This window comes from Oncorhynchus kisutch, linkage group LG26, assembly GCF_002021735.2.
Source record: "Oncorhynchus kisutch isolate 150728-3 linkage group LG26, Okis_V2, whole genome shotgun sequence".
NCBI lineage: Eukaryota > Metazoa > Chordata > Actinopteri > Salmoniformes > Salmonidae > Oncorhynchus > Oncorhynchus kisutch.
In genome coordinates this window covers 454,719-466,426 of record NC_034199.2, presented here as the reverse complement: position 1 = coordinate 466,426, position 11,708 = coordinate 454,719, and the positions used below count along the sequence as shown (strand labels likewise).

Below are 11,708 nucleotides of genomic sequence, written 5' to 3'. Positions count from 1 at the left end.
GCGAGGTAGAGGAAAAGAATCAGACTTTGTAACTGCATTTACGCGACGATAGTCCGTACATAAGCGGGACGTACCGTCAGGCTTAGGAACAAGAATACATGGGGAACTCCAGGAGCTGTTACTGGGTTTTGCCATATCATTCTGTAATAAATAAGCTACCTCACTTTTCATTACCTCCCTTTTCTTAGCATTAACCCGGTACGGATGCTGACGTGTAGGAACAGCGTTCCCCACATCCACGTCATGTTCCAAGATGGATGTGCGACTTGGAATGTCCTGAAATACACTGAGAAAACTGTTTATCAATAGGATAAGATCCTTAGTTTGATCATTATCCAAATGTTCCATTTGAGAGGGTAACTTCTTCAGTATCTCTGAATTACATAGGCGTTCACCTTGCTGTAACGTATGGCGTAACTCCAACCCGTCCTCCTTATCCTCATCTAGGTCCCAGCCAGGCTTCAGCACCACCGCAGCCACACTGGAGACGGCGGGCTGGACCGGCTTACCTGAGGAACTGTTGGGAGAATCACGCACATAATATGTTTTCAGCATGTTAACATGACACACACAGGAAGAACGCCTTCGATCTGGTGTCTTTATCACATAATTGGTGTCATTGAGTTTCTTTTCCACCAGATATGGTCCAGAAAAAAACGTGCTGACAGAGATGAGCCAGGGATTGGCAACAAAACTAAAACTTTATCCCCTGGTGCAAATGAACGGCCAACAGCCTTTTTGTCATAATGCAACTTCATGCGTTTTTGAGACGAGGAGAGAGACTTTTGGGCTAACGCACATGCGGCGTGCAGTCTCTCCCGCATCTTACTGACATATTCCAACACATTTTTAGGGGCGCTACTGGGTGTAGGAGATAAGATATGCTCCTTCAAAACTTTCAGCGGACCCCGTGGGGTGTGTCCAAACACAAGGTCAGCAGGGCTGAACCCTAAGGACTCTTGTATCGTTTCCCTTATAGCAAATAGGACAAAGGGCACCCCCTCATCCCAATCAGTACTGGTATCCATACAATACTTGCGTAGCATTGCCTTCAGTGTCTGATGCCAGCGTTCTAGAGCCCCTTGACTCTCTGGATGATACGGACTGGAGACCTGATGGGAAATACACAATGTCTTTAACACATTTGAAAACAGTTTAGACATGAAGTTGGATCCCTGATCAGTTTGGATTACTTTAGGGAGTCCAAACGTAGAGAAGAACTTCACTAGTGCCTTCACCACAGTCTTAGCCGTTATAGTACGGAGAGGAATAGCCTCTGGGTATCGAGTAGCACTGCACATTATTGTTAGTAGGAACTGGTTACCTGACCTGGTTTTCGGCAATGGACCTACACAATCAATTATCACTCTTTCAAATGGTTCTCCCACCACAGGAATCGGGCAGAGCGGCGCTCGTGGAACTGTTTGATTCACTTTCCCAGTGAGTTGACATATGTGACATGTTTTACAAAATGGGACCACGTCAGACTTCAAACCTGGCCAGAAGAAATGACGAAGGACCCGGTTATAAGTCTTTGTGATCCCCAAGTGTCCAGACCACGCCTGGTCATGGGCGAATGACAGCACCTGCTGTCGGAATGGTGTAGGAACAACCACCTGACACACTTCACTCCAGTCATTAATGGTGTCATGAGATGCCCATTTACGCATCAAAACTCCTGCTTCCATAAAGTAGGCGGTCTCTCTAGTTTTAGCTTCCTCAATGGAAATTACCGAAGCAAAACACTTGCGAAGACTGGTGTCTTCTTTTTGACATTCAATCACCTTCTGGGGGTGACAGACAAAAGAATGTCATGTAATTGGGGCACAATTTAGTTTTCCCCTGCCTTAGTTTTTACGGGGGTAAAAACTGTCGGCATTGCAGAAGGCATACTCAGTGCATTGTCTTCTACCTCAACATTCTCAAAAATAGAACTAGCCAAATCCACCACATCTCCTAGCTTGCGAGATTGTGCCCTCGTTAACACACAAGCAGGAAAAACATGTGGAAATGCTTGAACCAATTTCTCATCTGTAGTTCTGATTTCTGGGTTGTCTACTACCTCTAACACAGGAGTGACATTACCACCAACAATATCATTCCCTAGTAGCAATTTTACTCCTGATACTGGCAGTGTAGACACTACACCAACACGGAAACATCCTGATACCAAGTCTGACACTAAGTGGACCCAGTGTAATGGTACAGGTACGGTTTTTGTCTCTATCCCCTGTAATATGACATGTGAGCCACAATACGTTTCAGGAGACCAGGGTAAAGCATCAGTAATGATTACTGACTGCGCCGCCCGGTGTCACGTAGGATTTGGATAGGCTTTTGATCAGTTGGTTCTCCTGTTAAGGAAACATAACCGGCAGAGATAAACGGAGCATAGACAGGATCCGGTTTCTCAAATGCTGAGTCAATATCTCGATCCAATGGACGATCCAAAGACTTGACTAAACCCAAACTTTTCATTTTTGGGGGCGGTGACTGGGACTGTTTCGGTTTATTTTTCAAAACTGGGCAGTCCGCAATCATGTGACCCTTTTGGTGACAGTAAAAACATTCACGGACTTCATGAAAAGGCTTAGGGTTGTCAGAGGAAAAGCGACCTGAACGAGGAACTGATGACGTAATCGTCCGGCCTTCAAAACGTGGTGCACCAAAGACAGTCTTGTGTGTCAAAGCGTACTCATCTGCCAACACTGCTGCTTGGGCCTATTCTGGTTAGAGACAGTTTGCGCTGTTCTGTGAAGGGAGGTAGTACACAGCGTTGTACAAGAATTTCTGTTTCTTGGCAATTTCTCGCATGGAATAGCCTTCATTTCTCAGAACAAGAATAGACTGGCGAGTTTCAGAAGAAAGTCCTTTGTTTCTGGCCATTTTGAGCCTGTGATCGAACCCACAAATGCTGATGCTCCAGATACTCAACTAACATAATTGCAAAATAGTTTTTCTAATGATCAATTAGCATTTTAAAATGATAAACTTGAAATAGATAACACAACGTGTCATTGGAACACAGGAGTGATGGTTGATGATAATGGGCCTCTGTACACCTATGTAGATATTCCATTAAAAATCTGCCATTTCCAGCTACAATAGTCATTTACAACATTAACAATGTCTACACTGTATTTCTGATCAATTTGATGTTATTTTAATGGGCAAAAAAATTGCTTTTCTTTCAAACACAAGGACATTTCTAAGTGACCACAAACTTTTCAACGGTAGCGTACATATGAGATGAGTAAAGCAAGATATGTAAACATTATTAAAGTGCCATTATTTAACGTGATTGGCAATACATTTATTAGCGTAGCCAATGATTTTGAGTCTCTGTGTAGGCGGCAGCCTCTCTGTGCCAGTGATGGCTGTTTAACAGTCTGATGGCCTTGAGATAGAAGCTGTTTTTCAGTTTCTCGGTCCCTGCTTTGATGCACCTGCACTGACTTCGCCTTCTGGATGGTAAAGGGGTGAGCAGGCAGTGCCTTGGGTGGTTGTTGTTCTTGTTGATCTTTTTGGCCTTCTTGTGACATCCGGTGGTGTAGGTCAACCAGTCTGTTCCCAGTGCAGAACTCACCCTTGTCACCAACATGATGAGAGAACATGAGTGTGATTGGTGTTATAGGCTCTTTTTATGGCTCTCCACAAAATGTAAAAGTAATGTATGTGTTGTACAAAGTTTGAAAACTCTGCAATCGGATAGTAAAGAGATGTGATTCGGCAATTATTGATGCTGTTCAATGTGAAACGTTATTTTTCATATGTGTATTCAGCGAAGGAACTTAAATGAATTGAAGGGAGTCATCTATACAGAATATTTGTATAGAAGAGAATCTTCTGATCATTCAAGAACATCTTTCGATGAAGAGATCATTTCTATGAAGTGACACACAAGTTCCCAACTTGACACACCACACATGACAGTCTGTCGCAGAGCAGCGACCCTTGAGCGGATTTGGGGTTATGTACCTTGATCAATGGCAGTAGGTGTCACCTGGAATGCTGATGCTCACTCCCACCAGATTTCTCTCGACAGCCCTGTATTAGAACCTGCAACCCTCTAGGGGTAATGGCCCCTCTCTCTAGAAATGGAAACCACTTATGGTTAGGAAAGATCCAGCACAGTGTCTTCAGTCAGTGGTAAACTTAGCGTAGACAATATGTTAGAATTGCAGAAGACTTTATTTCAGTATCTGAACAAGTTAACAAATATGCAACGCAACAAAACAAATGCATATTTTTGGGCAATCAGACTACTGTGAAATGAAGTAGAAAATACATTATTTGATAACGCAAGCCTCTAATGAATGAATTACGCTGACTAAAATGCTGTAAAATAATACAATAATGTTCTGCCATGTCTATACGCTGTTGTATTAACTTTATGGATCACAAAGTGGAGTCTGATGGGGGTTAATTTAACATTGTCATGCAAATTGAGACAGGGAGGAATGCTTTGATTGCCTAGTCTCGCACAGATAAATAACCCAATTTCATTACAACACCATTATTACTACAGGAATTTGCATTTGTCAGCTCGGCAGAGATGTGGTCTTAGTAGGCTAATAATGCAAGTTATTTCAGGTCAATATAGGCTCTGTAGAAGTTCTAGTACACAAAATAAAGTAGAAATACATGTATGTCTATTACTCTTGGACATTCAAAATCATCTCTTACATAAATCAACTCAATTTATTTTTTAACAAGACTGGATTCAGAAAACAACACTGAAGGTTACCAGTCAGTGGCAGGGAACCATGGTGACCGGTCTATGAAATAACTGAAAGGTGGCATGTATACACTGAGTGTATAAAACATTATGAACACCTGTTTTTCCATGACATAGACTGACCAGGTGAATCCAGGTGTAAGTTATGGTCCTTTATTGGTGTCACTAAGTCCACTTCTAATCAGTGAAGGGGAGGATACAGGTTAAAGAAGGATTTTTAAACATTGAGACAGTTGAGCTGTGGATTGTGTATGTGTGCCATTCAGAGGGTGAATGGGCAAGACAAAAATATTCAAGTTCCTTTGAATGGGGTATGGTAGTAGGTGCCAGGTGCACCGGTTTGTGTCAAGACCTGCAACACTGCTGGGTGGAAAATGCTCAACAGTTTCCCATGTGAATCAAGTGCATGCGTATGTTTACATATTCCTATTGGTTGGTTGAATTTACATATCAATAAGGTGTTATGCCATTGGTCATGCTTGCAGATAGGAGATTGTGAACGTCAATTCTTCCTAGTCTGATATTGCTATACAAGCAGTAGGTCACGTTCTGAAATACTCTGGGTTCACTATGTACATTTCTAGATAGATAGATAGATAGATAGATAGATAGATAGATAGATAGATAGATAGATAGATAGATAGATAGATAGATAGATAGATAGATAGATAGATAGATAGATAGATAGATAGATAGATAGATAGATAGATAGATAGATAGATAGATAGATAGATAGATAGATAGATAGATAGATAGATAGATAGATAGATAGATAGATAGATAGATAGATAGATAGATAGATAGATAGATAGATAGATAGATAGATAGATAGATAGATAGATAGATAGATAGATAGATAGATAGATAGATAGATAGATAGATAGATAGATAGATAGATAGATAGATAGACTGAGTATACCAAACATTAGGAACACCTTCCTAATATTGAGTTGCACCCACCCTTTTTCCCTCAGAACAGCCTCAATTTGTCAGGACATGGACTCTACAAGGTGTTGAAAGCGTTCCACAGGGATGCTGGCCCATGTTGACTCCAATACTTCCCACAGTTGTGTCAAGTTGACTGTAAGTTTTGTTTATTCCATGTGTAACTTGTATGTGCCGAATTGCTACGCTGTTTCTTGGCCAGGTCGCAGTTTCAAATGAGAACTTGTTCTCAACTAGCCTTCCTGGTTAAATAAAGGTGAAATTAAAAATAAAATAAAAAAGTTGGCTGGATGTACTTTGGATTGTGGACCATTCTTGATACACACGAGAAACTATTGAGTGTGAAAAACCAGCAGCGTTGCAGTTCTTGACGCCTGGAACCTACTACCATACCCGTTCAAAGGCAAATACATCCTTTGTCTTGCCCATTCACCCTCTGAATGGCACACATACACAATCCATGTCTCAATTGTCTCAAGGCTTAAAAATCCTCCTTAAATCTGTCTTCTCCCCTTCATCTACACTGATTGAAGTGGATTTAACAAGTGACATCAATAAGGGATCATAGCTTTCACCTGGATTCACCTGGTCAGTCTATGTCATGGAAAGAGCAGGTATCCTTAATGTTTTGTATAATTTGTGTATATATGTGTGTGTGTGTGTGTGTGTTACCTGTTAGATATTGAGGGCTTCCTGGGGTGTGCTTTTGTATGTCATTGCTGTAAGAGCAAGTTAGCTAGCATGCCCTATTTGTAATGGTCGCATTATCTCCCTGCTAATTCACAGTTATTTCCATTCTAAAAGACAAATCACTAATCCACAGCAATCAACATATTGTTGTCCGGCACATCTAATGTGCTCCTTTGTGTCTATCTTCAGAATAAACACCATTCTGGGATCGCTGGCTGGACAGTCCTTTCTTTACAAACACAACTCAAGAGATTTATCAAGTATGACCCGTCTTCTTGTCTTCATGGGACATCTGTTACATGTGCGTGTGTGTAAAATGTCATTCAATTCATTCATTCAATAGCCATCTCCACAAGGAAAATTAACATATGATAACATCCGGAATTCTAGGTTAGTGTGTATTCACCTATAGTCTGTGGCTATTTCCCATTAAATATGTAAAGATATTTTAAATAATGACATTGAATAATATATGCTGAAGACAATGTCAAAGATCAAATATGCAGGCCCTATTCTCTTTGTGGTAATTATGAGATGTCTATTTACACGAGTAAACACAAAACAGTAATTTTCTGTTGGCAGTGGGTGGGCTCAGGTGGTGACCATATTAACATTTTAGTCCCGACAGAACACATACTCGTTATAACTCGTCCAGATTTTATCCTCGTTTGGGTCATTGCTGGTGTAGGCGCATGTGCCCGTGGAGCTACAAGCCACCATGTGAAAGCCAACCTCGGTCAGCTTGTCAAACGCCTGCTCAAGGAAATTGAATTTTAGGTAGTAACGGGAGGTATACCTCTCCGGTGGCCGGTCGGGGTCCCTGCTCTCATTCAAAGTGTCCCCGAACACTTCTTTGGCAAGGGAAGTTTTCCCGCACACCGTGATGCGCGCCACTCTCCTGAACTTGGCATCGGTTTGGATATCTCTCCCTATAGTGTACGATCCCCGGTAACCAATTGTGATGTAGCCCGACTTTCTGGACTCCAGAGACTGGGAGCGAGCGCTGCTCATTGCAGTCATCATGCGCAAAGTTTCCATGCCAACGCCGGAGGACCCGGTGCCGCACTGAAGTGCACCCTCCTCGGTGTCGCTCTGGCAAATCTCCTCATTGATGGAGTTCTCTTTGCTCATGCTGGGGCTCAGGCGCTTGGACAGGTCCCGCAGCTGGAAAAACTCAGCCTCCCTCTGCAGCCGGCTTTTCTCGGGGAAATAATCAGGCAGCACCAGGTTGAGGTCCCGCAGGTAGTCTAAAATATAACGGAACAAGAAACCGTCCCTGTCCAAGAAGTAGCGCCCTTTGCCGTCTCGCGCCAGGTCCTTTGGAGCCTTCTTGCTGAACATGGTCCAGAGGAGCGAGTCTGGAACGGCGACCAAAGTTATGTGCCGTGTCACATACACCTGTCCCCCGACATTCAGTTCAATTATCTCAGAGAATGGGGACCCAGACTCGTCTCGATTTGAGCTCCCCCACTCTGTGTCCGTCATTGCCATCTTTACGCGCAGTTCTGTGTTACTGTCACCGACTGGAATCCCTATAATAATGAGACAGAAAGTCTAGCGGTTTGTTTATGTAATGCTGTGCTTGCGGGGGGAGGAGAGAGTAGACAGCTGATTTGAATGATGACTGTTAACTCTTCACCAACAATAGACCTACAGTAGGCCTAGTCTATGACTGCATTCTATGACAATGGTGAGACTAGGGGAGACAGGACCCAATGGGCACAGATGTCAGTTTAAAGTTTAGTTTTGATATCAATTTGATTTAATCTAAGATGAATTCAATGTCAAATCAACAACAAATATCACCATGTCATTGGATTTAGGTTAAACGTTGGTTGAAAACAAGACGAAAAACCATCATGTTGATGACTTTTTGCAAATCCAATTAGTTTTACACGTTGATTCAACATCCTCTTATTGATTTTTGGGGTTGAAATGACATGGGAACAAAGTTGATTCAACCAGTTTTTGCTCAGTGGGGATATTGTACCATCGTTTTCTCTATTAGCCTATATCAGTCATGTTACAAGAAAGGTACATTGAATAAGTCATACATTTAAAGAGACAATATTTTTTTGCAGGTTATTGGCATTTTGGCTTTTAAAGGCAATGTTCCCACGTTTGCGGAGATCCCATTCACAGTAAATATCATCTCAATTAAAAATGTCTGTTAAAAGCATCAATGCCGAGGCTATAACCCGTGATTGGCCTGAATCCCGGCCTAGGTCAGGTCACCATAGAAAATGTTTGGATCACAATATTGATTTTAATCCACAGTCTGACATATTTGTACCTGTGAAAAATAGCCTAATTGTTTATTTGTTTGCCTATTTGTTATTCTGAACATAACTGCAATATTTTACTGTAATAGACTACACTGTAATACTTTTCTGTAATTTCAACAGTAAAACACTTTAGAATGCATCCTGATCGGTTGCATCACCAAGTGGTATGGCAAATGTTCGGCATCTGACCGTAAGGCGCTACAGAGGGTAGTACGTACAGCCCAGTACATCACTGGAGCCAAGATTCCTGCCATCCAGGACCTATATACTAGGCGGTGTCAGAGGAAAGCCCATAAAATTGTCAGCGACTCCAGTCACCCAGTCATAGACTGTTCTCTCTGCTACCGCATGGCAAGCAGTACCGGAGTGGCAAGTCTAGGACCAAAAGTCTCCTTAACAGCTTCTACCCCAAGCCATAAGTCTGCTGAACAATTCATCAAATAGCAACCGGACAATTTACATTGACCCCCCCATTTGCTTTGTACACTGCTGCTACTTGCTGTTTATTATCTATGCATAGTAGAGGTCAACCGATTAATCGGAATGGGCGATTAATTAGGGCCGATTTCAAGTTTTCATAACAATCGGAAATCTGTATTTTTGGACACCGATTTGGCCAATTTTTTTAAATATATATATTTTTTTTTACACCCTTATTTATCCTTTATTTAACTAGGCAAGTCAGTTAAGAATACATTCTCATTTTCAATGACGGCCTAGGAATGGTGGGTTAACTGCCTTGTTCAGGGGCAGAATGACAGATTTTTACCTTGTCAGCTCGGGGATTCAATCTTGCAATCTTACAGTTAACTAGTCCAACGCTCTATCCACCTGATTACATTGCACTACACGAGGAGCCTGCCTGTTACGCGAATGCAATAAGAAGCCAAGGTAAGTTGCTAGCTAGCATTAAACTTATCTTATAAAAACAATCAATCAATCATAATCACTACACATGGTTGATGATATTACTAGTTTATCTAGCATGTCCTGAGTTGCACATATTGATGCGGTGCGTATTCGCGAAAAAGGACTGTCTTGCTCCAATGTGTACCTAACCATAAGCATCAATGCCTTTCTTAAAATCAATACACAAGTATATATTTTTAAACCTGCATATTTAGTTAATATTGCCTCCTAACCTGGCTTGTTGTGAACTCTGTGAAGACTATTTCTTCCTAACAGAGACAGCCAACTCCGCCAAATGGGGGATGATTTAACAAAAGCGCATTTGCGGAAAAAGCACAATCATTGCACGACTGTACCTAAGCATAAACATCAAAGCTTTTCTTAAAATCAATACACAGAAGTATAAATTTCTAAACCCGCATATAAAAGAAATCCAGGTTAGCAGGCAATATTATCCAGGTGAAATTGTGTCACTTCTCTTGCGTTCATTGCATGCAGAGTCAGTGTATATGCAACAGTTTGGGCCGCCTAATTTGCCAGAATTTTACGTAATTATGACATAACATTGAAGGTTGTGCAATGTAACAGGAATATTTAGACTTATGGATGCCATCCGTTAGATAAAATACAGAACGGTTCCGTATTTCACTGAAAGAATAAACGTCTTGTTTTCGAGATGATAGTTTCCAGATTCTACCATATTAATGACCTAGGGCTCATATTTCTGTGTGTTATTATGTTATAACATAATAATAAAATGTCATAACTAAGTCTATGATTTGATAGAGCAGTCTGACTGAGCGATAGTAGGCACCAGCAGGCTCGTAAGCATTCATTCAAACAACACTTTTGTGCGTTTTACCAGCAACTCGTTGCTGTGCTTCAAGCATTGAGCTGTTTATGACTTCAAGCCTATCAACTCCCGAGATTAGGCTGGTGTAACCGATGTGAAATGGCTAGCTAATAGCGTTTCAAAAGTCACTCGCTCCGAGACTTGGAGTAATTGTTCCCCTTGCTCTGCAAGGGCCGCGGCTTTTGTGAAGCGATGGGTAATGCTTCTTCGAGGGTGGCTGTTGTCGATGTGTTCCTGGTTCGAGCCCAGGTGGGGGCGAGGAGAGGGAAGGAAGCTATACTGTTACACTGGCAATACTACAAATCGTATAGAGAGAAATTGTCCTATAATTCCTATAATAACTACAACCTAAAACTTCTTACCTGGGAATATTGAAGACTCCTGTTAAAAGGAACCACCAGCTTTCATATGTTCTCATGTTCTGAGCAAGGAACTTAAAGTTAGCTTTTTACATGGCACATATTGCACTTTTACTTTCTTCTCCAAAACTTTGTTTTTGCATTATTTAAACCAAATTGAACATGTTTCATTATTTATTTGAGGCTAAATGGATTTTTATTGATGTATTATATTAAGTTAAATAAGTGTTCATTCAGTAATGTTGTAATTGTCATTATTACAAATCAAAATTTTTATTAGGATGAAATGTCAGGAATTGTGAAAAACTGAGTTAAATGTATTTGGCTAAGGTGTATGTAAACTTCTGACTTCAACTGTATATAAATCACCATTGGTCAATCTAAAAATAAATAGTAAAATAAGGTAAATGTAAACTTACTCTCCACATCATGGCCTTCGCTCCGGATCAGAACTTCAAACCTACAACCTAATTTTGTCCAAAATTAACCAGAGAGATTACTGCTTCCAAGGTTTTATTTTTCCAAGTTATACAGAGGGTGCTCTAGCAAACAAACAGCAGAGACCTGAGGACACCATCCAAACTGGAACTGAGCTCCCAGGCTTGAAAGGACAGACCAGATACACACTCAATTAGCACTAAGGTGTGAAGTAAAGGGCTTTGGGCCCAACAAGTGTCATGAGTCTTTGAAGCTTCCTCTGAAGCCCCCCTCCTGCTGTTCAAATACCAATCACTGGCATTTTCTACAAGAAATCTGCCTCCAAAAATAAAAGCATCTTCCAAGTGGGTGACACCTACTCCCATTGCCTGCTGCACTGCTGCTTGGATTCCACCTGGCGATCTGTTCACCGTCTGCCCTGGTCTGTCTCCCCCTGTCTGGTACAGGTACCCCCACCACACTCACCCCTCTCTCCCTGATCTGTCTCCCCC

At 41.5% G+C, this 11,708-nt stretch overlaps 1 protein-coding gene across 1 annotated transcript; it reads right to left on the bottom strand.

Moving 5' to 3' along the window:
* Positions 1-4,178: 4,178 nt before the first annotated feature.
* On the bottom strand, positions 4,179-7,909 carry kctd12.1 (potassium channel tetramerisation domain containing 12.1). The gene has a single exon (XM_020462257.2). It carries the CDS (start codon positions 7,862-7,864, stop codon positions 6,989-6,991), a length of 876 nt encoding a protein of 291 aa, XP_020317846.1. The 5' UTR covers positions 7,865-7,909; the 3' UTR covers positions 4,179-6,988.
* Between the last annotated feature and the right edge of the window lie 3,799 nt (positions 7,910-11,708).

Coding starts and splice junctions, on each gene's coding strand:
- kctd12.1 (XM_020462257.2), bottom strand. CDS start 7,864: ATGGCAATGACGGACACAGAGTGGGGGAGCTCAAATCGAGACGAGTCT.